The sequence below is a fragment of the Camelus bactrianus genome, chromosome 2 (genome assembly GCF_048773025.1).
Source record: "Camelus bactrianus isolate YW-2024 breed Bactrian camel chromosome 2, ASM4877302v1, whole genome shotgun sequence".
Classification (NCBI taxonomy): domain Eukaryota; kingdom Metazoa; phylum Chordata; class Mammalia; order Artiodactyla; family Camelidae; genus Camelus; species Camelus bactrianus.
In genome coordinates this window covers 19,641,484-19,669,238 of record NC_133540.1, presented here as the reverse complement: position 1 = coordinate 19,669,238, position 27,755 = coordinate 19,641,484, and the positions used below count along the sequence as shown (strand labels likewise).

At 50.5% G+C, this 27,755-nt stretch overlaps 1 protein-coding gene across 4 annotated transcripts in view; it reads right to left on the bottom strand.

Annotated features, from left to right (window-relative positions):
* The window catches only part of FNIP2 (folliculin interacting protein 2), a 105,854-nt gene that overhangs the window by 43,418 nt on the left and 34,681 nt on the right, over nucleotides 1-27,755 (bottom strand). For 2 of the 4 annotated variants that reach the window (XM_074376805.1, XM_074376800.1), the window contains exons 2-8: nucleotides 8,741-8,867; nucleotides 5,888-6,016; nucleotides 3,805-3,905; nucleotides 3,628-3,699; nucleotides 1,951-2,051; nucleotides 1,680-1,769; nucleotides 242-313 (exon numbers count right to left, since the gene is read on the bottom strand). In XM_074376805.1, the coding sequence (XP_074232906.1) occupies nucleotides 242-313; nucleotides 1,680-1,769; nucleotides 1,951-2,051; nucleotides 3,628-3,699; nucleotides 3,805-3,905; nucleotides 5,888-6,016; nucleotides 8,741-8,867 (692 nt within the window). The remainder of the gene's footprint in view (nucleotides 1-241; nucleotides 314-1,679; nucleotides 1,770-1,950; nucleotides 2,052-3,627; nucleotides 3,700-3,804; nucleotides 3,906-5,887; nucleotides 6,017-8,740; nucleotides 8,868-27,755) is intronic. The other 2 variants (XM_074376814.1, XM_074376810.1) reach the window with 1 other exon arrangement.

The following is a 27,755-nucleotide window of genomic DNA, read 5'->3' as shown; positions in this document are numbered from 1 at the left end:
ACCCGGTCCTTCCCCCGATTCCGCGCTCAGTGCTCAGCAAGCAAGTTCCCAGAATGACTGGCTCCAGGAGGTTTCCCTCTAAAAAGAAACCTCCCCAAGCACAGGAGTCTCCCAGGGGTGTGGGCGTCAGGAGAAACCGGCCCACGTGCACCACACGCTGCGCGTCAGTCCCGGAGCTTCAACATGGGAGGCCCTGGGATGGTCCCAGCGGGCAGGCACCCCAGGAGGAGGAAAGGCGTACCTGATCGGGCAATGCCGCTGTCCCTGTCCTCATTCTGTCCTCTGCTCGGCATGTCCACAGGAGTGCTGTGTGCTGAGGAAAAGGCAAAGGAAGCTACGTTACTGGGCTCTCCGAAGAGCCAGCCGTCTAAAATCTGCTGTGACGTTTGCGTCTCAGGGCAGGCGACAGCCCGCAATGACTGGCTCGGGTTTACAGAGAGATGCGCCAGAGAGCAAAGTTCAGGCCATTACGGACTTTGGTGAGAGGAGGCGGGAAACAGAATCAAGTCCCCACCGGCCTGTCCCTGCCCCACTGCAGCAGAGAAGCCTCTCTGAGGGACACTTGTCTCTCGGAGAAACGGAACAGTAAACTGCGCGTGCAGTGGGTGCCACGGACAAGCGTGCTCAGGCAGGTTGTTCCAGCCGTCTTCCTCGTTATTAGTATTTAAATAGCGCTGCATTCCCAAACTGCTTTGGAGCTGGTCTTAGCAGTGGCTGGGGACAACCTGGAGAGGAGACGGGCTTGGAAACCATCTCATTAACATAAAAGGGGCTCCTCTGTTTCTAACCCACTGTCTTGGCAGACAGAAAAGACTTCCACTCACTTTGAAGTAGACTCCAGGGGGGTGATGTGTTGCTACGGGGAGGCTTCCGCGCCCGAGGAACCCACCCGCTGCCTGCCTGTGGCACCCGCGGCTACTTTGTGAAGCACGTTTATTTTCCCAGTTTGCAGGAGAGCATGCACACATGCCATCCTCGTGCTGAAGTAGGTGGGAGGGTGCCCGTTAGCCACGCAGGTTTTCAGGTTACCGAGGCAAACAGCGTAGAACGCCACTTGCCACCAACCACTTTGAGTGTCAGTAACGAAGGTTCCCACACGTGTTAAGCTCGCCAGAGTGCGGCAGACGCGCGACAGCTTTAGCTGGGAGGCTGGGCCATCTCAGAACAGACGCAGCCCAGAGACACCTCGAGGTGATTACATCTGTCAAGAAGCTGGAAAGTACATTTCAACTACTTAAATGCTAGCGGGTGAGAGAGAGATGAGGGAGTGGGGGGGGTCGTCCATGCTCTTATTAGAGTGATTTTGAAGACATTCTGTGCAGGAAAGGGTGCGGGTAAAGAAATGGACCAGAGACACCACGGCCAAGAGAAACGGTTCACAGCAGCAGAAGAGGTGGAGGAAAATCACAGAATGTTGTCCTCTTAGAAACACGAAGGGCTCGTTTTAGATCACAATTAGCTCACGCTGGGCTGTTAGCAGAGCCGTGGGTGAGAGAGGTTCACTGGTGGAATTTTCAAAACACCAGGAACTTGGCAACGTTTGGAACGGACATCTCAAGAGCCCCTTGGGTTTCTCGAGAGGCACCAAATAGGATTTTGTTTTCTAAGAACCTGCCCAGGATGTATTGCTGTGCGGTGGGGGTGGGGGGGTCCCCCTGGGCTCAGCATTCCACACAAACCTGCAAAGAAAGAGGCGCTGCGGGTGAGCCGGAGAGGTCCTCCTTCAGCGCCCCCCTGCAGCTGTCTGCTGCCCCAGGACTGCAGTGGCCCTGGAGGTGGAGACACACGGGAGGGCGGACACAGCACACACACACACAGAGAAACACGGATTAAAGATGGGGCAAAATAAATACACAGAGAACAACACCACCACAGACTCACAGAAAGCGAATGCACACCCACGAGAGTGGTTCCCAGAAAGAAAGAGCCCAGCCACACGGCGGATTTTACCTAGGTTGCTTCCGGGACGACAGGGACCCAGATTGTTCTGATTTGTGTTCAGTTTCCCCAAGTTGGGATCTTGGTTGATGTATTCAAAGCTGTCTTGCAAGCTAAATCCAGAGAGGGACGGAAGGTCAAGGGGAGAAGAACATGAGGACTGTCAGATACAGACATCCTATCTGCTGGTCAGACTTTCCTCAGTAAGTTAATAAAGTCTCACATCTGCCAAAGGGGATTAAGCTTTGGGGGAATTTGTTGGAGGAAAAGACAAGACAGGTTCTTTGGAGGTGGTTCAACCTGGAAAACTAAACGACACGTTCCAGACAATTCCACGTCATCTGATGGGGGACAGCAAACTCTACAAGCCTTGCTTTAGTGACTGACACCTAGGACACTGCCTCTCATTTCAAGGGCAAGTCTACATAAACTCTCAAAATGCGATCCATTTTAACTCCTTGTTAACATCTCTGAGCAATTCAGCCACTTTTTTTCAGAAGGAGGATATAACAGAAATTTTGCTCCCTATCGGAGTTTGGTTTCACAACTTCTAAAAAGTTAGAATGACTCATAAACACACGCATGAGAGAAGCAGATTTTAATAATTCATTGTAGTTCAGAACAGATAAAGATTTCGAGGATAATAGAGCATAATGAGGCCAAAATCATTTTTACTTAAACCTGAGCTCGGTATTTTATCAGAGGGAGTTAGTGTAATAAATGTTCAGGTTATATCAAGGGTCGAAAAAGAATATCTCACAAGAAATAAACATCAATGCATAACCTGGCTTAAGTCAGGACAATCCAACGTTAAATGCTCAAACAAGTAAATTCGTTATTTTGTTGAAGAGTAAGCTGACTTACTGAATGGCACCCAGCTATTTGCAGAGGAATATACTTTTAATTTCCCAGGATTGTAAAAAATAACAGCCTTCATCTGACCCCTGAGAACACCCCTTTAATTTATAACAAACATTTCTTTCAACCTGACCCAAGTTAACCGATGTTCTAAGAAGTATATGAAATATTTCTGCTTGAAAAATTGAGAATATATGAACACACGTCCCAGAGTAAGAGTTAGGTCAGACATTCTGCATTCTTAGTCTGCACAGAAGAGTGACATTAAGACTGGAGGGGAAGCTCGGGAGTGACCATCGGAATACTGCCTGGCCAAGTCCCAGCCGACCCCGGAGTCTGCATGATGACTCAGACGGACGCAAGAACAGCAACCCTCCTGCCGTCCTGGTGCCTCTAGGCCTGAGGGTCTCACCCTGTGCCTCGTTCCTTTAGAAAAGGAATCGGTGAACAGACTAACAGACAAGGCTTCTTTTAAAGACAAAGTGGTATCAGGAGCGCCCATGAACTCCTCGCTGCGGTCCCTTCTCTTCCCCCTTCACTTTTCATTCTCCAGGGAACGAGCACTTGGTGACGGGCAGGAGGAACATGGCAGGTAGCAGATGGGGACCCCAGTACCCCCATCTAGACAGTAGCTTGTCTTTACGGCCACCTGGTAAGGTCCAAGGCCTTTTCATAGGAGCTCACTGTGTCTTGGACACATGGCTGCTTTAAAACCCCTCAGGGAATGGGGACACACCCTGCTTCCCATCTCAGAAACCCTCAGGGCCTCAAAGAACTGCCCTCCCCAGAAAGAGCCACCTAGGAAGACGGGGGGCGAGGCCCCCCACTCACTTGTTTGTACTCCCGCAGAAGCTGCCCATTCTAGCAGAGAACACTTTACTGATCATCAGCTGTGGAGGGGATCTGGAGGGAAAAACAGAAACAGAAGGAGAGGGAGCAGTGCATTTCTGAGCGGAGGAGCCCGCCCCAGCACCCCTCATCCAGCACGCAGAGGCAGCCCAAACTCACCGTATGTAGTGTATCTTTAAGGTGGGGCCTTGGTAGCTCATGGCGACCGAGCCGAACATCATCTCCCCCAGCATGCTGACGTCAGACGCTGGCCGGGTGTACTGGGCGCCAGGGAAGAAACCCAGAGTCACGTCACAGGCAGTGAACACAGAGGAGGGCGACCTCCAGAGCGGCTGGCAGGAGAGCTGCTGCTCGGGGCAGCCCCGCTCATCTCAGTGTCTCAGGCCTGGGGGCGACTGCCTGCTCCCCCCAGGTATCACTAACCAACACGGTTTCTTCTTTACACACACCCTCTCCATGCAGGACCCAAGTGTTTAATCTGAGCTCATTTTTACCTTGCTCTGAGAAACAAACATTTTCATTATCCCCGCTTACAAACGCTAAACAGAAAGATGGAATGACGGAAGAAGACAGGGGAGCGCTTCTCGTGGAGCTAAGAACACGGCCTGGAGAGAAGCACGGTCTGGATGACTCAACCAAATGAGCAACAGTGTTGAACAAAGATGCCAGGTGGGGCCGGCAGGGTTTGTGGGTCCCAAGGATCACGGACGGTCTGGTGACCTTAACATTTCACAAAAATATTTTTAAAATATTTGACCCCCTAACTCCTGAGTAGTCCTTTGTGCCCCTTTTGTCATTGGGGGTGGGGGGAACGGCGCTGCCCACCCCCCCCACCCCCTCCCCAGTGTTCAGACTGCTCTGGTGGTGCCTCCGTCCTCCCAGCTGGCTTTCTTAACCATCTCTCCTGTATCCAGTGGACTTAATGCTCTTTTTCAATCACTCGGATACAGGATCCTCAGCTCCTACTCTAAGAGCTGGTGACACACCAATGAAGAGGACAGGTGTGCGTGTGCACCCGCACAGCTGGACCAAAACCAGTGGCCGCCTCCTGCTGCTCCTCCTTCTGCTCTAGCAAAACCACGCCAATCGCTCTTGAATTAACATGCTCTTCTTTTTTTTAAACCTCAAATGCACACACACACACACACATGTATTCACACGAACACACACACACACACACACACACATACACGCCCCCTTATACATGTTTGCAGAGGAGGAAAGAGAAACACAAATCTCTCAGCCTTATCTAACAGGGCTCCTCTCTGGTTACAGCGCACACCGACCTCTTCTCACTCCCCGCAGACAGCAACCAACAGGCTTTCACATTCTTTACTCATGACTTGCGCCCAGCACCTCCACTTCGTAACCTGCTTTTTCTTGGGGTACCAGGTCCACACGCCAACTGTGATTCCCCATGAGCTGAAAGTCTCACCCTGTACTGGTTTAACCACATAACTGCTTTGAGACCAGGAGCCCGGCAGGGCGAGGGCTGACGCGTGGCGCAAGTCCTGAGACCGTGAAATTGACAGAGCGCTGTAGACCTGTGGCCCCTGGTGACTTCCCTGGCTTTGCTGGTCCAGATCACAACATAGTAGGCAAAACTCTACATGGCTCCTCCCCACCCCCCAAAAAACCCTGATATATCCTGGCTCAAGCAGCATCCTTCTGCCAGTCAGCACTGATGAAACACTTCCTCCCTTAGACCTAGTCAGTCAGTATTCCTCGGGAACCCTAATTCCTGTCCTCTGCTGGCTTACACGCACACACACGCGCGCGCGCACACACACACACACAGCATGAAAAATGCCACCAGCCCTCTCTCCTTCACACTCAAGGTAGGTCTGGCCTCTCCGTCTGCTCCTACACAAGGTTCCCTTCCTTTTAGCGGGAAGCGCTATCTTCTTAGGATACACATCCCAGAATCCTTAGAGTTCGTGTAACAAAACTGGAAAATGCACATGTGTTAATTTGGTTCTGACTGCAAAGGAAGCAAAACAGGAGGGTTCACCCTAGCTGCAACATTTCTTCCTCATTCGCGCTGCGTTGTTCCCGATCACCGCTGCCCGTGCTCAGTAGCTTCTACCGGGAGGGAAAAGCCAACGTGTGGACCCAGCACTGGCGTTTGAACACTTAATCTCTTATTCCTGGAGCTGAACTGCCAAGCAGCCATCATCCCCGAGGAGAGCTGGCAGTACCTGAACTCGGCCCCAGGGCACTCCGGGCAGGAGGGGTGTGTTACCTGGTACTTCGGGAGCTGCTCCTTGGCCGGCTGCGCGGACGCCCAGGGGGCACCGTGGGCAGAGAGGCTGCTGCCCCCGCCTCGCTGGCAGCACTTGGCCGACGCCTTCACCGGCACATCCTCCGCTCTCTGGAAGAGGGAGGGCAGGGTCAGCCACGCTAAGAATACTGGTTCCGACACACGCGTTACCGGGGGTTCCCTCATTACAACCTCCTGTCCTGTGGTGCCTGTGCTGTGCAGAAAACCAGAGTTTGGGTTTTTTCCTTTCTAACAAGGACAAAAACATGGTTCCTGAGAGTCTGAAACACTTGGAAGAGGCGAGCACTCAGGAAGGGGGACAGACAGAAGGTGGCGGGTTATGTATGCAGACTATTGTCTTCAAGTAACTCAAATATCTTCTGTTTCGATTCATATTTTAAAATCATCCATGAGGTCTGCCCTCTGTGCTTGTCTTAGAGATTTTGCCACGTCGAGTCGTCATCTACAAAACCGACGAGGACAGAGCCCTTGCTTCAGAAGCAAACTTCTACCAAGCAGATGGAACTGAGAAAGCCCCCTATTAACCTGGAAAGACAGGCCCGTGTTTGGGACACAGCTCCCGCAGCAGTAAAGGCGCAGGAAAGAAAGTCACAAGGTCGACTTGGGAAAGACGAAGCCAGAACTCTGCAGCAGGGGCCCCTGGATGCCCCAGCGTGTGCCGGCCACCTGGCCTTCAAAGGTCAGGGGTTGGAGGGACTGGCTATTCCACGCTCCCCACACGGGCTCGCTGCTGACTTTTGTGACAGGGACACAAAGGTATAAAGGCGCACCTTTGCTAACGTCCCCGCTTCTCCCACACCAGAATGGAGTCCTCCCCCCAGGAGCACCCTCGCCCTCTAGGGTAAGTTGCTTCTACTCTGATTTGCTTTTTCTTCACGCAGCTTTTGCTCAGAAAAACATGAATGCAACCGCAGCTTATCTAATCTTCACGTGACAGTCACACGGGTGGTCGGATGCAAATGCCTGCAGTCATGTGCTTGCCAAGGGGTAGGGGTTGAACATGGGCAAAGCACGTGAGGAAGTGCCTCCACAGCTGTCCCTGAACACGTGACACACCCTCCTCACCCCCTGCAGATCCGCCTGCCTCTTAGCACCACGTAAGCCAGGAGCACAGCCCGCAGGGGCCTGGTGGGGCAGGCAGTCCACACCCGCCCCAGGCTACCAGGCTCCCAGCTGGGGACAACCTGCCAAGAGGTCCACGATCGGCAACCGCCCCTGGACAGTGAGCAGAGCCGAGACCGGATGCCTTCTGCAGCCCTGGGCAAGTCACAAACCTCCCCGGACCCAGCTGTCTTTTCAATTCCTGAGAGCTTCCAAGGAAGCTTCAGTTCCAGACTCCAGGGTCATCGCTGCTCCAACAGAGTGAAGGTTCTGGTTCCCTCTGGAAACCGGTGAGAACTGTTTTCCCTCCACCTGTGCGTGGTCAACCACTGGGCAGGGCCTTCGGGGAAACAGGCAGTGCTGTGGGAAACCACGTCCTGCTCACCAAACTGACGGGCAAGTCCTGGCTCACCTCAGCTTTGAGACCAACCTGCCAGGAGGGCCTCTGGGTGAATCACCTACGAGGTTTCTCATGCCTCCCCACCTCACCTAACAAGCCCGGCGACTACGGGAGTGATCAGCTACCTGGCTGGGCACCCACGCTAAAGCCCGCCGAGCCTGCCCAGGTGGCTGCCTCTAAGCAGACACTTCCTGCAGAAACGGTGCTTATCAGAGGCAGGAGGAGATCTCCGCTCCGATGAGACGGAGACCGTGATGCAGACCATTCCCTCCCTCAGCCGCATATTCTCCCACTGCCGGGGTTCCATCAACACAGCAGCAGGTGACTGAATGTGAACAGAATGCACACAAGAAGCTTTTTTTTACTTTGGAGACTTCTGAACAACTGTTAGAAAGGCCACAACTAAGAAGTACTCTGGAGGATGTCCCTGAGACTCACAGGGAGGACCAGACTCTGCTCCTACCTGGACATGTCACTCCACTTTTTCTGTTCTGGCTCCAAGGGATCAAGAGCTGCTCTGTCCTCACTTTACCCAGCTCCAGACCCCCCACACCCACACCGCGCTCACCACCACCTCCACCACCATCACACCACAACCACCTCCACCGTCATCATCATCACCTCCACCACCTCCACCTCCACCACCATCCCCTCCACCACCATCACCACCACCTCCACCACCACCATCCCCTCCACCATCATCACCACCACGTCCACCACCACCTCCAACACCACCACCACCACCTCCACCAGCTCCACCACCAGCCCTCTACTAAAAAGAGGAAATAAATAAAAGCTTCCTTGGTCAGACAGGCTGGAGGCACACTCCCTTTCGAAGATGACAGTGCATGTTGGCACACTGAAGCCCTGTAGCGAGGAGAGCTGTTTACTTGTTTAATCCAGTGCTGTGTAACACCTCTTACTATCTATGAGAAATGCCAGACAGGATGACCTGTACCTTCCCTTCAGGCTAACACTTCATGAATTTTACAGTCCTCACTTTTCCCGTTACACACGGCACGTATTTGGCGCCAAAATCCTATTGGACTGTGACTCGCCGGCAAATTCACTTCTAGCAATACCTACTTACACTGCTTACATCTGTCACCATCACTTGCTCAGTCTCGGCTGTGTGTATTAGTGAGAACACAAACGTGGTGGGCGGGGTGGCGGCTCCACCTGGGTTTCTTCTGAACCATTAATGGTGCTGCACGATACAGCCCAAAGAGAGGACGATGGATTAACACATGGCTGCTCAGCGAGGGCGCTCACAGCATGAACAAAAACGATGAAAGCAAACCCACATTTCATACCTGAGCTGCTGCCTCTTCAATCTTTTGAACAGCTTTGGAATCGAACAAGACTTGCCTGCCCCTCCTTTCGCAGTCCTGGTAAACGATCAGGCGAATCTCATTCAGGTCGAACTCAGAACAGGACCAGCTATGGATTAACAAGAAGAGAAAGAGGTCATGTCAGCTGCAACACCTGGCAGGACCATGGAGAGAGAAAGGGAGGAAGTCTCCCGGCCCGGATGCCCGGGTGCCGGGAAAGCCACCGTGCACAGCGGGCACCATCCCTTCCAACTGGGGGCACACGGTCCCGGGTGTAGACCCCGAAGGACCATCCAAATGCTCCCAGTGCCCATGACACAGGCTGGGAAGACTGCTCAAACAGCACATCCCTGGAGAGAAAGCGTCTCCTTCCAAAGCAACTCTGGGCAAAGACGGCGGGCAGGAGGGCAGAGGCGTGTGGAGAGCTGAATCTTGGGGGCCTGGGTTCCAAGAGAGGCCCACCCAAGGTCTGGAGTGCCCATGCCTCTGCACAGTGGCAGGGAATCTGGAGCCCGCCAGGACGGCCCACAGTCCTCCACTCCCAGCCACCTAGGCTCAGGCCAAACTGCGAGCAATTACATATCCTGAAACTTAGCAGGTCCTGCCAGCGTGGCTCTGACACAGGAGTTCTGTGCACATCTGCACCGCACACCATAACCATCAGCACTAAAGGAGGCACAGCTTGCTCCTGAGCAAACCAAAAGCCACCAGGACAAAGCTGCTCTCCACTCAGCTTCGTGCCAGAGTGGTAAGTGAAATCAGAACGTGACAGCTGAGATAGCCAGTCATCTGAAGCGCACTGCTCCGGGCATCCTCGGTCACTAGCCTGCCGACCCGCCCGGCACAGATCTGAGAGCCGGTGATGTCCCGGTCACCGCGCTGGACGCTGGAAGTCTGGTCCCTGCCCTCAGGAGGACATGCTCTAGTGGGGACACTGGGCTAAGCACCAAGAATCCATGAATAACTACAGACTGTCCTAAGTGCAAAAAAGACAGGATGTAATGAGACTCTCACGTTTTCAGACTGCAGGGGTGGGAGAGGGGCAGGGAGGTCCCTAAGGATTTAAGGACATGGTGTTTCCCACAGACTTGAAGAAGCAGAGGTTAAGGAGTGTGAGAATGAAGAACACAACGGGAAGAGGGAGGGTCAGGGTAAGAGAAGGACAGGCCCAGAAGAGAAAGTAAAAATGGTGGAGAGAGGGAGTGGGCTGGAGGGGCAGGCGGACGGGCACCCCGGAGGGCAAAGAGAAGCCAAGGTCAACAGGTGGGTAAACTTGGGTCTACACTTTAAAAAAAATTCAATCTGCTGCTCTGAGGAAGACAGGGCTGGATAGATTAAGACCAGAAGCAGGAAGGACAAACAGAATTTATTCCGAGTCAGGCCCTTTAATTGAACGCCAGAGTGACAGGCACAGGGGGGGAGGAAGGGGCAGGTGTGCCTGGGGGCGGAGCTGACTGGGTCAGTGTGGGCCCCACAGGTGGCCCCAAGACAAAGGGTCCTGAGTGCTGAGAACAGTGGAAGAGGAGGGACGACAGATGGACAGTTAGATGACAGACAGACAGGCAGACAGACAAAGGCACACTTTAAAGTAAGAGACAGCTTAACAGAGTGAAGTCAGAGACGTGGATTCAAACCCCAGTTCTCCCAGATTCCATTTCTTCACCAGCACAATGAGGGTCGTAACCCCCACTTCACAAAGCTGCTGGAGGAATTACGTGAAATACATAAAACAGGGCTTCACACAGGTAAGGGCTCCAAAATGGTAATTCCTTAAAGTTTTTAGAATTGTTACTATTACCATTTAAAAAAAAAAAAAAACTGGTCCCCAATCTCAAACTACGCGTCGTTGGTCCTTCCCTTTTTCAGGCATTTTCAGGCGGTGGTGGTCACCACTGAATACGCTCTTTTATGGGAGCAGATTTGTTTTCTCAAATCCTAGCACCAGAAAACACACAGTGCTGGCTGCACTGTCTTCGCGCAACCTGTACGCCGAGCCGCCCTGCCCAGCACCCCTGCCTCCCAGTCTGGACACAACGCTGTGAGTTTGTTTCAGAAGCTGTTTTCCTCTTTCTCTCAGTCCAGACCGCCTGTGTTCCAGGCCAGGCTGCTTCGCACGGCCCCACCCTGGCTGCGTGAATCTAAGGGTTGCCCTGAGCTTCTGGGGCCCGTTTCGGCCATCGTGGGTTGAGAGCCCGCCTGAGAATGGGGTCGTGGGGAGGGACACAGAGGTGAGGGGGCAGCCAGCTGTTCCCGGGGAGCAGGGTTCCCACAGCGAGCTTCCCGTCACTTCCAACCAAACAAGCCCTGACGACTGTGCCCCAAACCCCGACACTTTAGAACTACACCAGGTCATTAAAACACCCTCCGCAACAATGAAAACTGGGCTCACAGGCTGAAGCCATGAAAAGTGAAAAAACCTGGGGACGGACAGGTGCAGCTCAGGGGTAGAGCACGTGCTCGGCATGCACGAGGTCCTGGGTTCAACCCCCAGCACACCCATTTTAAAAAGAAAGAAAGAAAAAGAGAAAAACATCAACAAAGATTTCATTGCTCTCTGTTTTCTTGTTGCCCAACAATTACATTTTGCCAAAACAGCACTATAATTTACAAAGCAAGCTGCTCAGTCCTTATTTTTGAGGGGTGACCCTGACTCGGCTATTAATCGAACCAAGGCTAGCCTGTCTGGAAGAGCTAACATTTAATAACGACATCTTATTAAATGTTTCATGTTATTTTCCAACTTAAAAAGGTGAAAATAAAAGATATCAGAAGGGGAAAGGATGGATGTCAGACTGTCCACTTTGTGATCAAAATACCTTCCAAAGTAGTTTCTAAAATGTAAGGAAAACTCTGTTCTTCTTCTTGCATGTGAATCTGAACACCCAGCTGTAATTCTGACACTCCCCACGACTGGTAGGGGGATTACAGGCGAGCACCTTGGGACGAAAACACAGGAGATTAAACCAGTGTTCTGGGAGGGGCGGGCCTGGGAGCGCACTCAGCTCCGTCCCCCATAGGCTCCATCCCTGGGCCCGCGGGGAAGGTCATGGGAGATACCTGTGCATGTCTCCCGTTCTCTGCCAGCTCTTTCCCCACGTCCCTGAGTTACCTGCAGCCACGGGCACGCACGCGCCCTTCACATTCACCTTCCCTTCAACACCCAAGCACTGGTCACCCTCGAGCTTCCCTGAGCACCTACCACGGCTCCTTTCTGCCTGACTCGGAGAGGGCGAAAAGCTAGCCCAGGGCTTTTGCCTTAAAATATATGGGTAGTATTTTTTTTTCTTAATTGAAGTACAGGCAGTTACAATGTGTCCATTTCTGGTGTACAGCACAGTGTCCCAGTCATGCATATGCATACGTATATTCATTTTCATATTCTTTCTGGCTAGTATTTTAAAGACATTGATTCTAATCAGAAACGCCACATTTCTCTGCTTTTGTTGAAAGCAAAGTAAGACCGTTGTCTCTGGCACGGGGGGACACTGTATTTGTCAACTTTATGGTTACAGCTGTATGACCTGAGGCACAAGAAAATAAGGTGACTGGTCTACCTTTTCCTACAGCAAAATTTAAATGAAAGGACTTACATGGACCCTACCCAGTCTGAAAATTCCATGATGCTAAGATTTGCCTGGTCGGAGGTAAAACCAGGTCTTACTTCTAGAACTACTCATTAAGAGTGGGAAGCGAGTGGCCAAAGTCTCAGTTACGTATCTGAAAGGTGATAAGCAACGGTTCAGACGATTCTAAGCACAGAAAACAAACTGTCTCTAAAATAGATACAATAGATACAATCATGTGTCATGGTTGAAGTGTGCTCCCCCAGAAGATATAATCAGTTCCTAATTCCTGGCACCTCTGAATATGACCTTGGTTGGAAACGGGGTCTCTGCAAGTGTGATCTGAGACCACACCAGGTTAGGACGGGTCCTAATCCAGTGAATGGTGTATACACAGGAGGAGGGAAACCTGTCACAGACCCAGAGGGGAGATGGCCATGTGATGACGGGGACGGAGCCTGGGGACGTGCCTCTACAAGCCCAGGAGAACCCAGGGACACTGGCACTCGGGGGACACGACAGGGAAGCAATGTGTGAGTCCCTCCTCTCAAGGAGCTGGAAGAGACAACCTGAAAACAAGAGGACAAGGCAGGAGAGGGGACAGAAACGTCCCCAGAAGCAGGGGACTAATGAGGGGATGGAGGATTCGGGGACTGGACGTGTGGTGCCTGGGGGGAGTCAAGGCAGACGGAGGCGGGGCAGACACAGAGTCGAGGGGTCCAAAGTCACCCACCATCCTGGGGGTTGGGAGAGGCTCTAGTGCAGAACAGCTGCACAGAAGAGGAGGCTGGTGAGTTTGGGGACCACGGATGGAGGGCCTGGACCACGGAGTCAAGGACTGTATGTCTGCTCCACACGCAGTGGTGTACGTGCCAATCAAACTTTCTAAGAAAGAGCACGACGTGTCCTGACCTGTGTTTCAGGAGAGAACTAACGCTGGTGGAGGGAACCATTTTCGGGGCAAGCGGAGAGGCAGCCCTGACTGGGGAACCCAGGGTTTCCAGGAGTCCTGCCAGTAAGGGTGAGGGCAGTGGTGGTGATTTGCTGCAGGGCGACTGGCCACGTCCTCCAGGACCCACGGTGCTGGAGTCCGATTCCTCTCGAGCGACAGCAGGGGTCAGGCTGGAAGGGGCTTGGGGGTGTCTGTGTTGAAACCTGGTCTATGAGGGAAGGACCCTTCAAGAATGCTTTGCCTTTTGCTCTCCCGCAAGGAAACAAAAATAGTCAAAATAGGTTCAAGGGAGGAGTTTCAGGCGCCGTCTTGTGATCTGAGAATGTGACAGGGAACTCCACACGGTCAGAGAAAAGGTCACACAAAGCCCACGATAATGATCACAACAGAGACCGGCGGGCACCGTCCACGCGCCCAGCATCCCAGGCACTGGGATGCAGCTGCGAACAAAGCGTGACTCCTGCTCCCGTGATGACCTCGCTGTGTTCGCATAACGTCCCCCCAGCTCCCGTAAACCCTCATCTGGGCTCTTCTGCCCCTACTGCCCCTCTTCTCACTCTCAAAACAAGCTCCTAAATACAAAGAGAAACCCTTCTCAGAACAGTGCAGGGGGCCCTATGACTGTCTCCTGGAAGTGCAGGCACACAGGGTCGGGGGAGGGGAAACTAGTTCACCCGGTTGGCACAAATATTCATTATTTCCTGCCCAGTAACGGGCTATTTAGGCAAGAAAAAGTTATGTAAATAGATGGTAGTAACATATTTGGAATTCTTCATTTCTTTTTTGCCAGGTCAGGAGCTCAGGAAGCTGACTAACAGGAAAACCGATTTGCAAATTAGCTGGCTTTTCTTTCTTCCCCTATTTTGTACTGATACAGCTTCACAAAGTGCCCGGTTTTTTGTTTTGGAAGAGCTACAAAAAAAAAAAAATTCACCTCTGAATTGCTGTCCTGTGGTCAAGAGTATAGCAGAAAAAAAGTTCTGGAAGGTTCACGTTCTCACCAGCAGCTTTAATACATAATGCTGACCTAAGGACAGAATTTTAAAATGATTCCAATTAAACGTCTCCCACTGTTACTTCCCCAGAAGAAACTGATATCGGATGTTGGCTGTAACTTTTTTCGTCTTTAAAAAGTAGGTGATATGTAGGTCTTTTTTGTTTTTGTAAAAGAAACGTGTGGTGTGAAAGAATCAATCCTGACCGTCGGCAGCCTGGCTGGGAAGGAGCCCTGAGACCTGAGCCCCGGGGACCATGCCTGCCCTCAGAGCCTGGCTGGACCCCGGTGCCGTGAAAGTCACCAGAAACAGAAGCCAACCAGATCCAGCTCCTACCTCCAGATGCTCACAATCTGGTAGGGAAGGTCAACACACAAACCAGTCAGTAAACTGTCCCATCACTGCGGTAAACGTCTCTATGAGGAAGGAGAGGTCAGTCTGCCCAGCTCGGGTGAGGCACTGGTCCAGGTCACAGATGACGCGGTGCCTGGGACATGGTCAGCATCCTCCAGGGTGGACAGGGCTCCCGGCTCTGCCACTGCCATCCCAGGGAACTCGGGAGTCCGTACCCTGGAGCTCAGCTCTCCCCAAATGCATCTGCCTTACCGACCTCACAGGGCTGTTGGGAAGACAGAAAATCAGTAGGAAAGCACTTTGAACACTGTACAGCCTAACTCAGAGAAGTCCAGATACGCAATTCTTTCACTGAGATCCTGGGCATTCAGACTGTTTTGATCTGAGAAAGAAGCTTATGCCACGTATTACAGAACATCTCCTCCGGGGCTGAGGTGTGATCAAACCCCCAGACCAAACAAGTCAGTATTTCACCAGCCCAAGTGATGGACGTTTACGCTCAATGGATTATCGAGAGACTACAAATAGCCTTACAACCGTTCAGGTCAGTTCCAAAAGTTTTTTCAGAGAGTTTAGGATTTGGGGATCATAGGATGAGTTTGTTGCTCAGGGAAACACTTCCTACGTCTGAGGGAAGGTCAGGGTCTCCCACGTGACCGTGAACGTGCGCGGTCCCAACACGCCGGCCGTGGGGGCTGCTGGTGCCTCGCGGCGGGGCTCTGCGCGCTGGGACGGGGCTATGCGTGGCCACGAGGTCACAAGCTGGAGCCACACAGTGTTTATATAACACGCCCACACAGCAACGACAGAACCCGATGAGTCGCGACACGGCTGGAAGTTTGGGTGCTGCAGGCGGGGAACGGTGCCACACACGAGAGGGAAAGGCAAATTCCGGCCCCCTTCCTGGTTCAGGTGAAGTCTGTGTGGCATCACGGCACCATCGGCCCGGGGCCACCGTGGCGGCGACAGCCCAGCAGAGCGCCACGCTGGACGTCAGGCCGCCCGGCTCCCAGGCAGGAGGCAGCGCCTGAGCCCAGTCACCCTCCAGCTCCCTGCTTTGTAAGGACGGCTGTGGCCAGAATCATCCCTCAAGCTCGTGTCCTTCTGACGCTGACACGCCGTAATCTCAAATGGTCAACTGCGTGGGCACAGTGTCCTTCAGAACAGGTGACCTCAGCCAGGTCCTAGGAGGAGAGCGGCCTCCGTGAACCCATCTCCGCCCCCACGTGGCGCCCTCACCTCCCTGGAAGGACGTGGCGCTGTGCTTAGCAGGCTTCTTAACACGAACACAGCTCCGATCAGTAGAACGTTCAGAAGACACTGCCGACATCTCAAGGGGAAAGGGGCAAGTTCTCTCCAGGCAAGGGAGACCCCGAGGGGGCAGGTGTCCCAGGATCCTGCCCGAGGCTGGCTTCCTAGGTTTTGCTGTCATTATTACACCTTCTTCCCTTTCTCCCATTTAAAATCTTACAGAATCTCTAAGTATGGCTCGTAGTGGCTTATGCTTTCCAAAATGGTTTGTTAATTCATCAAACAGCATGACTAACTCTTTTCTGGTATCTAGAAACTGGAAACCACCTGTATTTAAGCAGCCTTGCTGTCCGTCCCCCTGTGTGCCTCAATCCCGTACTCCCTGAGCTGATTCTCTCACACGCTCGTCCGCATAACCACAGCAGTCAGCATGCATCGCTGCGCTCCAGGACCACTGGGCTGTGACTTCCAGCCCTGCTGAGAGCTAACCTCCATCAGCATGGTGTTGTGCCTTTTCCTGAAGGCAAGGTTCCCTCCTCCTCTCCACCCAGGGAAGCTGCCTGCTAATAACATGGGAGTGAATGAATTTCGAAGTAAATAGTCACGACACTGCCTTATGTATTAACTAATTCTCAATCCATCTAACCCGTTCACAGATGAAGAAATCACGGTTTCCCCTAGAGGTTTCCAGGGGTCAAAAGCGAGATATTCTCCACATGGTCTTTTGTTTGCAAATGAGAAAGCCAAAAAACAGAAACCGTACACCTACCTCTGGTTATAAAATACTATTTTTAGAAGAGATGGGTACAGGTGAGCAGGAGGCAGAGCTGGGCCGAGGGGCAGAGGTAGGGGCCAAAATAAGGGGGGGAGGTACAAACACACAAACTCACATGCTCTTTGACCCACAATTCCATTTGCAGGAATTAATCCCACAGACCAACCTGCAGGGTCCAAAATGATTACACACAAAAGGGATCCACTGCAGCAGCATTTGGAACAGCAAAGGACTGGGACAAACACCCACGGGGGTGGCTAAAGAAATCACAGCACGTCCATGCTACAGAGCACTATACGGACAGGGCAGCGGACGAGGATGCTCCTTATGAGGTTACAGAATAAGCTCCAGGACATCGTCTGCCCTGGAAAAAAAGTATAAAACAGCGTGTGCAGGACACTACCATATGTATTTTTGAAAAAGGAAAAACGAGGGGAAGAACTCTGGATTTTGTTATACGTGCATAGAGTCATCTCTAGAAGGAGCTGTCATTGTAAGGATGGTCCCATCTGGAGTGGAAAACACCTTTACGTGTATATCTGCGAGGCAGCGCAGTGAGGAAGCGTGCGGACTCTGGGTTCCAGTCCTCGTCCGGCCCCTGCCTAGGACGTGGCCAGGCTCAGCACCCTCCTCTGCAGAGCGGGGACAACGGGGAGCCCTGTCACCGTGAGGACACGCAGAGCCTGCTGCAGCTGTGCACCAGCACTCCGTGCCTTCTGGACCTTAACCACATGACTGTCCTGGCTCTTGAAAAATTAAAAATATATGAATATATGTATGTGCCTGACTGAAACATGATGCTGTACACCAGAAACTGACAGCATTGTAAGCTGACGATACTTCAATAAAAAAGATGCAAATTTTTTAAAAAAGAAAAAAATAATGAAACTGAGGATCACAACAGGAACACTTTTTTTTTTTTAACCCGTCAAAGACTCGAGTATTGACTTAAACAACCTTAATTACTGTTTGCTTGAAGATGCTTGGCTGTGGAGCACGAGGCAGTGGGTCAAGTCCTGCAGCGAATCCACCTTCATGACCTCGGGCCGTTCCGAGCCAGTTTGGCCCCCGTTGTGGACATCTGCCGGCTTTCCTTCTCAGCATTCAGAGACACGTGTCCCCACCCTGCCCCACCCCGCCTCCCCTTAGGACAGGGCGAAGCGTCTCTCTAAGAATGTAATCCCCCTTCTCATTCATTAAAACTATTTATGGCTTTGCATTTGTTATTATTGCCCCAGGACTGTGTCAAATTGATTCACACTGTATTAAGTAAGTGTCCTTTTTCACCACGTAATCTCAGAGCCTGGAGACACCGGTTCTAGAAGGCCTGTTGTTGGGTGTGGGCGGGGAGGGCAGGTGATGCCAGCTGCACCGCACGTGGGAAATAGCTGCCTACAGACCCCCGGAGAGCGCCGAGCTGGCCCTCCCCGACGTCCGGGAGAGTCTGCATCATACCGTCTGTTTTGCACAAAAGGTAGGAGATGTTTATAGGCTTAGAACCAGTGTCAGAGTCAGGACTCAAACCAACGTCTCCTGACTCCAAACTCCGTGCTCTTCCCACAGCGCTGTGACACCACCTTAACGTCACTAGCAAACAGGGTCACATGCTCTGCTCCAGGACCTCCCTCTGTGTCTCTGACTGAGGTGTCAAAACATGACAGGTTTGAGAAATAAAAATTCTCAAACTCAGTGAGAGCTCAGTGGTAGAGCATGTGCTTAGCATGCACAAGGTCCTGGGTTCAATCCCCAGCGCCTCCCTAAAAATAAACAAATAAATCTAATTACCACCCTCAAAACAAAAAAACAGATAAAACCCCCCAAAAACACACAAAAAATGCTGGTGACATAGTGTTAAGACTGAAAAGCAGGACACGTATATATATATGCTATGACCTCAATTAGGAGGAAAAAGTGATCAAGGGCTTTTTAAAAGTTCACCAAAAAAATCAGCAGCTCATATTACAAAGGATTCATCTCCATACTATATAAAGAACATCCAGAAATCGATAAAGATTTGGAAACCACTGGGAATGTGGGCAACGGATACAGAGGGTTCAAAGGAAAACAAAAATAAGATGGTCCTTAAATACACAAAAAGATGCTAGCTGTCGTTCTTAGAAAGAGAACAGCAAATTAAACTCGTACACCTGCTAGACTGGCGAAACTCCACAAGTTCAGACACCCACACGAGAGAACCACGGGCGGAGACTCAACACGACTAGGAGGGAGGGGATGTGTCACAGCTCTCAGCATCACCAGTGCTTTTGGCCTGGGACCCACCCAGCCTGCTGCCGGAATAAAACAGTTGCAAGGGCGTGACTGCAGCTCGACTCCTAAAAGCAGGAGGCGGAAACAACCGGGCTGGACACGGGCAGAGACAGCTCCAAGTCACTCTGCTCCACCCGCACGACAGACCACAAAGCAGCGCTGGTGGGTGCACGTGCGACAGTGCGTCCTGCACGGCCACAGGGGACACAGCCGAGCCCCGGGACAGCGCAGCTGCCGGCGCAGGGCACGCCGCCTCCCACGGGAGAAGGAAGAACGTGTATTCATGTTCGCTGACTTCTGCATGGAAGAAATAGAAAATGATTTGGTTCAAATAAACTGAATTTTTAAAAAGCAGGAAGAGGAAGAACAGCTCTGCCCTTGGAATGTTCTGGTCTCCCAGGTGAAGAGCGAGGCTAGTTTATCAGAAGTGGCGTTTTGTGCCATCGGTTCTGGAAGGGAGTTCCAGGTCTTGAGGTCTGCTCCCGGCCCTGGACAGAGGGGACCCAGCAGACAAACTGCACCTCCTAGGCTTGGCTTTTAAATTACACGGCCTGGAAATGCTGTCCCTAGCTGGCTGGGAAGACAAAAGACAACTGGAGAGCCATCCTAGGGAGGGACCAGCATGGTGTCTGGGAGTTGGGACTCGAGGCCAGGACGTGTACGACGCCACAGAAGGCACCACAAGTGGACATGCAGCAGTGGTCGGGATGCCACGCCGGCAGCCACGAGTCTCCGCCACCCAGCAACGGCGGGGGAGCTGTGAGCCACCACGGCCAAGGGCGCCGGAGAAGGGGCCCCTGCGGCTTCTCACCCACCTGCACCGGCTGGACACCTGGACCTCTGCCTTCTGTTCCTACTGCATCCAGACTCTAATTTCTTCATCCAGAAAAAAAAAAAGACCCACATAAACACTTGTCCAGGAATCTTTAGAATAGCATCACTCATGGTAGCCAAAGCGTGGAAAAAGCCACGTGTCCATCACTGGATAAATAAAATCTGGTCTATCCACGCAACAGAACGTCACTCAGTAACAGAGAGGAGCGAAGGGCCAATCCAGGTCAGAATGCGGGTCAACCCTGAAAACATCACGGTAAGTGAAGGAAGTCCTCACAAAGGATCATCTATTGGATGATTCTGTTTATAGAAAACGTCCAGAACAGGCAAGTCATAGAGACAGATGGTAAGTTAGTGGCTGACTAGAGCTGGAGGTAGGGGCACGGGGGGAGGACAGGTACATTTTGTGTGGAGTCTCTTTTAAGGGTAATGAAAACGTTCTGAAGTTGACGTGGTGGTGGTGGTGCAAGTCTGTGAACACAGTCAAATCTACTGAAGTGTGTCTACACTTTAAATGGATGGATGTATGATACGTGAATTACATCTCAATAAAGCTGTTTTCAAAGAGACCGAGATTCAATTTACACCCTCTACCCTCCTCCCAAAGATGATGTTGGAGTGGGACCAACATGCACACTTCCTAACACCTAAACCCCACTCTTTCGTAGGCATATATCTGGTAAAATTCATGCAGATGTGCAGACAGGGACACGTGTAATTCTACTACTCATTGCAATGTTGTCTATAATAGTAAATTTTTTTAATTGAAATGCTCATCAATAGACTAATAGATACATAAACTGCAGCATATTTGCAAAATGAGTTTACTGACTTACACAATGAATTGACTATACTGAGGTTAGCATTAAGGAACTGGAGCTACATGGATAAATGTGAACGAATCTCAGAAACATACAGCTGTATAAGGAAGTGAGCATCAAAATAATATGTGCAGTGTGATACCCGTTCTATAGCATTAGGTACATGTAGCCCAGTATGACTGATGGAAACATCACAGCCAGCAACCCACAGAGACGCAGAGGAATGAGAGCCGTCGCACAGACAGGGGTCGCCTCTGGAAGGAAGGACGGAGAAGACGGGGCCCAGGAGGACTGAGCAGGAAGCGCCACCTGCTTCCTTGATGTTTTAGTTCTTTTAAAAAAGAAATCATACACGTGAAGCAAAAAGGGGCAAACTTGTAAGATTTAAGAAAACTGGGTTGTGGTTACACACATGGCTATTGTAATGTAGTCTGTACTTCCTGTGTAATGGGAACGTGTCATAAAAAAAGAGAGAGCATTAACAGCTTTTAAAATGAGAGGGAAGAGAAAAAAAGAATTTGTAAGAAGCTAATAAAACTGATGACCTAAATGGGATGGGGAAAAAAGAGGTGGGGGCATCAATTTTCAAATGTGTATTTTTATCATTGAACTAAGTGAATGTATCATCTTTGAAGATATATAGACATAATGTTTTTTAAAACATTAAGGAAAAACCCTCACATTCTACCCTTTAAGAAGTGATTTAACCTATGAAAGATGTCAGAGTTGGGGGGGTCCTTATCTTTGCTTCAGGTTTCCAAGAAGAGGCACAGTCCCCAGGAGGGTCACACCTGCCTGCCACACCCCCCGCCCTTCCTGTCCCGGGGGAGGGACTCAGTGCTTTTTTTAGGGGGGAGGTAATTAGGTTTATTTATTTATTTTAATGGAGGTCCCAGGGATGGAACCCAGGACCTTGCGCATGCTGAGCACACACTCTACCCCTGAGCTATACCCTCTCTGCCCAGGAATCAGTTCTGATCCGCAGGCCGCACACATACTGATCGGATCCTCAACTCCTGGACATCAGGGTTACAGGGCGAGTCCCATGTGCCCAGGCCCGTGGGTGCCCGAGCTGCTCAGGACACGCACGGTGTGGACCCTGAAGGTCGATAACCGACCACTGGCTGTTTCCCAAAGGTTAACGGTGGTGGGGTTGCCACCTACTGGACCAATTTCTATCCACATTTTCCAAATCTGTTGAGGAAGGAAAATGGGTCTCCTTCAAGTTTCCTACCACGAAAATCTCCAAGGAAAATTCCCTCCCTAGAAGACCGTCAGAAATTTGAACAAAAATTGGGTTTTTGTCTGCACTGTAACAGTCAAAAGCTGGAAAACTAAATTTTCCTAAAACTCATTAGGAAAACATTCCCAAAGGTTTGGACGCCATCCATTTAAGATGCCACAAGTGGCCACTAAAGACTGTCTTAGAAACATTTTAATGACATGGGGAGCATGTTAACACTAAGTGAGAAAGCAGATTCTGTACCCGCACAGGACGCATGACTCACTCAGCCCAGTGCAGCTAACATCTGCGTGCCCAAAAGGACTGCAGGGCGGAAGATCAAAGTATTCTCAGCAGTAAACCTTTGTGTGACAGCACTATGGGTAATCTGGGTTTTCGTTTTTATATTTGCTTGCATTTTCCAAATGCTTTGTAATAGAATTGCATCATTTTGATAACCAGAGAAGATACTTAAGAAAAATATTAAAAATAAGTTTAGTAACAATATGAAAGAAAAAGGAGGCATTTTTTAAAAAAAAAGACAGTAGATAGTGTGACATGAATGCAGCCATGCTCTGAAAAATACACCTGTTAGAATACTTTTTAAAATATTCTATATACTGGCATTAACATTTGGATTTTAAAATTAAAAAGGCAATATCATAGATTAGCAACCCCCCCATAAAAAAAAGAAATACTTAGGGATAAATCTAACAAAAAATGTACTGGCTCTGTATGAGGAAAATGTGAAGCTCTGATAAAAGAAATCAAAGAACGAAATACCTGGAGAGACATTCCACACTCATGGGTGGAAGACTCCAGATGTCAGTTCTTCCCAACTTGATCCATAGAGTCAATCCCAATCAAAGCCCCAGCAAGTTATTTTGTGGATATTGACATGCTGAGTCTGAACTTTATGGGAGGGAGACAAAGGACCCAGAACAGCCAACACGATACTGAAGGAGGAGAAGAGGGTCAGAGGACTGGCACCACCCAACTTCAAGACCCACTACAGTCTCCGCAAACACAGTGTGGTCCTGGTGAAAGGTCAGACACACAGACCAATAAACAGGAGCAGAGAACCCAGGCACAGACTCCCATGTAGTCAACTGACCTGTGACAAAGGAATAAAGGCAGTTCAATGGTGAAAAGACAGTCTTTCAACAGACGGCGCTGGAGCAAGTGGCCATCCACACACGAAAGAATGAATCTCAACACGGCCCTAAAATCCTTTACAAAAATTCAACTCAAAATAGATCATGGATCTTAATATTTTATATTCAAGTTTATCAATCATCTCCTTTATGATTAGTATTTTTTTGTATACTGTTTAAAAAATCTATTCCTACCCATACACAATGAAGAGCTTGTCTTCTGTTATCTTCTAGAAGGTTTATTGTTTGCTTTTCATATTTAGAACTACCATACACATAAAACTGATTTTTGTGTATGATTTGAAAAAAGAAAATAGGTCACAGACCTAAAATGCAAAACTATAAAACTCCTAGAAGGTAACACAGCAGAGAATCTAGACGCCCTCGAGCATGGTGATGAAAACACAAACGCACAAGCCATGAGACAGCTGATAAGCTGGACTTCGTTAAAATTAAAATCTCTGCTCTGTGAAAGACAATATCAAAAGGAGCAGAAGGCAAGCCTCAGGATGGGAGAAAGTATCTGCAAAAGATAATTCTGATAAAGGACTGGTATCCGAAATATACACACGACTCATAACACTCAACAATAAAAAAAAACAAACAATCCAATTTAAAAATCAAAAACAAAAATTAAAATAAGCAAAAGACCTGAACAGGCAGCTCACAAACGATACACAGCTGGCAAGTAAGCATATGAAAAAGGTGCTCCACGTCTTAGTCATCAGAGAAACATACATTAAAGCAACAGCGAAGCACCGTGAAATGCCACCGCCCACCGACCAGAACGGCCGAAGTCCAGCGCGCTGACGTCACCAAACGCTAAGAGGATGTGGAGCAACAGGAACTGCCTCTCACTGCTGGTGGGAACGCCAAACGGTACAGCCACTCTGGAAGCTGGGCAGCTTCTTATAAAACTAAACAAACTCTTACCTTACAACCTAGGAATCACACTCCTTGATATTCACCCAAAGGAACAAAACTTAGGAACATACAAAAACCTGCACATGGACAGTTACAGCAGCTCGAGTCATGGCTGCCAAAACCTGGAAGCCACCAAGATGCCCTCCGGTGGACGGACAGGTAAGCAGACTGTGCTCCATCCAGACAATGGAACATTATTCGGCACTAGAAAGAAATGAGCTACTTGAATCACTATGCTGTACACCAGAAACGAACACAACATTGTAAATCAACTATACTTCAACAAAAAAAAGAAAGAAAGAAGCCATCAAGCCATGAAAACTCACGGAGGAAACTTTACTGCAGATCACTAAGTGGAAGAAGCCACCTGAAAAGGCCGCACCCTGTGTGGTTCTAGCCCGATGACAGTCTAGAAGAGGCAAAACCAGCGTGGTGGCCGGGGTCGGGGGTGAGAACAGGCAGAGCACGGAGGACTTTTAGGGCAGTGAAATGCCTCTGTGTGACCCTACGTCGGTGGGTAGGTTTTGTTACACGTTCGTCCAAACCACAGAATGAGCAACACCAAGAGCGACCCTCAAACGTCAGCCAAGGTTGGAGCGACATGCGGTGTCGGCTGTGGTGCCAGCCCTTGTGACGAGTGTCCAGCTCTGGCGTGAGGTGTGGACAGTGGGGAGGCTGGGAGCCTGGCGCAGGGAGGAGAGAGGAACTCTTCTTTCTGCTTAATTTTGCAGTGAACCTACAACTGCTCTAAAAAAATAAAATCTGTTTTGTAAAAAAATTCAATGGCCAAGGGAACTTTTAAAATACAGGAACTTTGAAGGGGAAGGTATAGCTCAGTGGTAGAGCACGTGCTTAGCATGCACGAGGTCCTGGGTTTGATCCCCAGTCCCTCCATTAAATAAATAATAATAATACATAAACCTAATTACCCCCCCCCCCCCGCCGCCAAACAAAAACAAAACAAAATACAGGAACTTTGAGTAATGAGCACTGTTTTAAAGTCTGTCATGGCGATATTCTGGGAAGATCATTTTGGTCTACTACTATAAACTGCTAGAGAAGTCCCTGTGGCGACGAAACCAAGGACACGTGACTTGAGTGTTGGCTGCAGCCACCAAACGTCTCTGTCCTGGCTCCGAAGTTTTGCAGACCCCCTCCTCTCAGTCCTGTCAGGTCCCAGTGAGCAGCTGCTGGTCCTGACCACCAGCACACCCAGCCCATTTCCCCTCCCACAAAGGACCACTCCCTCCCTGCATCATGGGCATCACTTTTTAGCATGCACATCACGCATGCTTTTGCCTTAAGATCTCTGAACTTGCTGTTCCCTCTCTCGAGAACACCTTTCCTCAAACATCCACGTGGTGTGTTCCCCGAGGTGGGAAAAAATGACCACTGACATAGTTTGGACCCTGTTGGTTACCGAGGTCTTCACATTTCTCCAGCCCCTCTGAGTCTCGTCAGTACTGGCGGACATCAGAATGCTGGAGCTGGATGGGGCTCAGACACCGCCCGCCCTCCGGCGGGTGGTTCCCAGACTTGACTCATCACTAGAAAGACCCTAGAAGCTCTTTGCATCTGTTTGTTTTTAATGAGCAAACCTTCACGGGGCTCCACTTCCAGGAATTTGGTCCAATGGATCTGAAGTGAGGAAACTACATTTTTGGGGATGACTCACCCAGCCCACCACTTTAATTTTTTTTCTAGAAGGGAAAATAGAAGATGCAGTGAGGTTGAGACAAACCCTCAATCAGGGGATCAAGGCAGAGCCGACCCCAGATCAGAGGAGGGTCCCCTAAATCTGGTACTGCAGTCCACATTCTCACCTGGGGTTAGGGCTGAATTTTTTAAAGAATTACTAAGTAGAAAAAAAACTAGCTTAGCTCTACCAAGGTTTTGTTTTGTTTTTTTTTGTTTTCTTCTCGGGCAGTGGAGTACCCTTGCCTGCTGTCTGGAACGCTGTCATTCTGGACCCAATTGGTTATGGTGACTGATAACAAGAGCTCTACCCTGCCGGTCATCAACACTTGTCAAAATAATACCCAGACAGGAGTTCACACAGGTTGTCAGCTTCGATGGAGCTGGCCCAGCCCGCTGCCCGGCCCGGGAGCTGAGCCTGCTCTGACTCACTCCCGAGAGACGTGGCCTCGTGGAACAGACCCGTGTTCCTTCGCCCTGAAGCCCACTGGACTTTGCCGCAATACCGAGTTACCCCTGCGTCCGGTCCTCCAGTCACTCATTCTCACATTACATCCCGGAATCCGACCAACAGCCAGTGGGAACAAACTCTCCTAACGACTCACAGAACATTCCTCGTGGTGCGTCGGGTCAGTGAAACGGGAAGGAACGCAGGAGGGGCAGCGTGTGGTGACAGCGATGCCCGGTGCACCTGGGGGAGTCACACCCCGCAGCCCACAGCCTCCCCGTGGAGCTCGTCACCAGCACAAGACCACCAGCCGCCCAGGGCTGGGGTTCCCTGTACATGACCCTCGCCCCAGCCAGCAGCCACGTTTCCCAAGTGGCAGCGCGGAACACCCTGGGGACACCGTCCCCGCCCCTGCAGCCTGCAGCAGACTTCCCTTTAACAGTCTTGCACCCGAATCTTCGGTAATCCTAACCCCTCTCAGCAGAGCCAGGTGGTAAAACCACTGTCGGCTCATCTCCGTGAAGCAGGTCACTAGTGGAAAACACACCCTGGTTTCTGTACTTGTTTTCTTGTTAAGCAACTTGTGCAAAGAAGCCAGGGCTCTTTCTTTTTTAATAAAATTAGTTTATCCAAAGTGTGGATAAATCAGAGTTCTCCATCCATTACTTCTCCGGCTCCCTCCATCCCCCAGTGAGTCTAAAGCAGTAACGCATCCCCTCAGGACCCAAATTTCAACATATACGAAACTTCATGCACAATCAACCCTGAAGTGCTGTTTCGGTTCCTCTTCGGCGAGTGGAGGCACGACACTTTTTAAGGTGAGGTTATGTCAAACGTCCTCTCGTCAATAGAGAAACAGTGACTCACAGACACGCTTGGCAAACCCTCCCAGATTCCTCAAACCAGCAGCCCTAGGGATGGATCTCACTGGCTGGGAAAGTTTGAAAAAATCAAGTTATTTGCAGCATTGCCGTGGTTGATATTTTAAGAAAAAAGACTGGGAAGCAGTTCCATTTGAAGACTTCACCACATGCCCAGCGTCACAGTTCAGTTACTAGATCCGAATTGAGTTTCAGCAAGGAATTTTTAATTGACAAACCATTTCAGACACCTCATCAAACACTACCAGTTTCTACTGATTCTGGAGTGTTGTAAAATAAACTGAAGCCCCATGTCTGTCACTCTAGAGGTTAAGGAGAGCAGACGCGAAGATACAAAGGACAAACTTCTACCTTGAAACGCTTCACTCCGCGTGAGCCTTGGTGGGGAGAGGAATGTGACTCTCTGTCCTGCATCCTGTCCCTTCTATCCTGCGCTACTGCTAGGGACCTGTAACGATTCCACTGTATCTGTGGAATCTTCCTCTTCAACCTTCAAACAACTGAAAAATCGAGCAGGAGAAAAAAACAAAAGAAAAAGAAAAAGAAAAAACTACTTACCAGTGTGCTCAGCTGAGACAGCCACCTAAAACTACCGCACTGACATCCCCGAGAGCAAAGCAGGCGCTGGAAGGCACCTGCCCGACTGCCCCCGCCCGGGACACACACATCGCTGGGGAGCACCGCGGAGGCGGGTCCTGGCAGCGCAAGCTCCCGTCAGTGACTCACTCACCCCCGAGACCCACCTGAGTTCTGAAGAAGCTCAGGAAACCAAAGCACAGCCCTGCCTGTAACTAATGCCTCTTCAAGATCGTAGGACGGGGAAGAGAAAGTGGAAGAGCGACCCAGACAGTGGCCTGAAT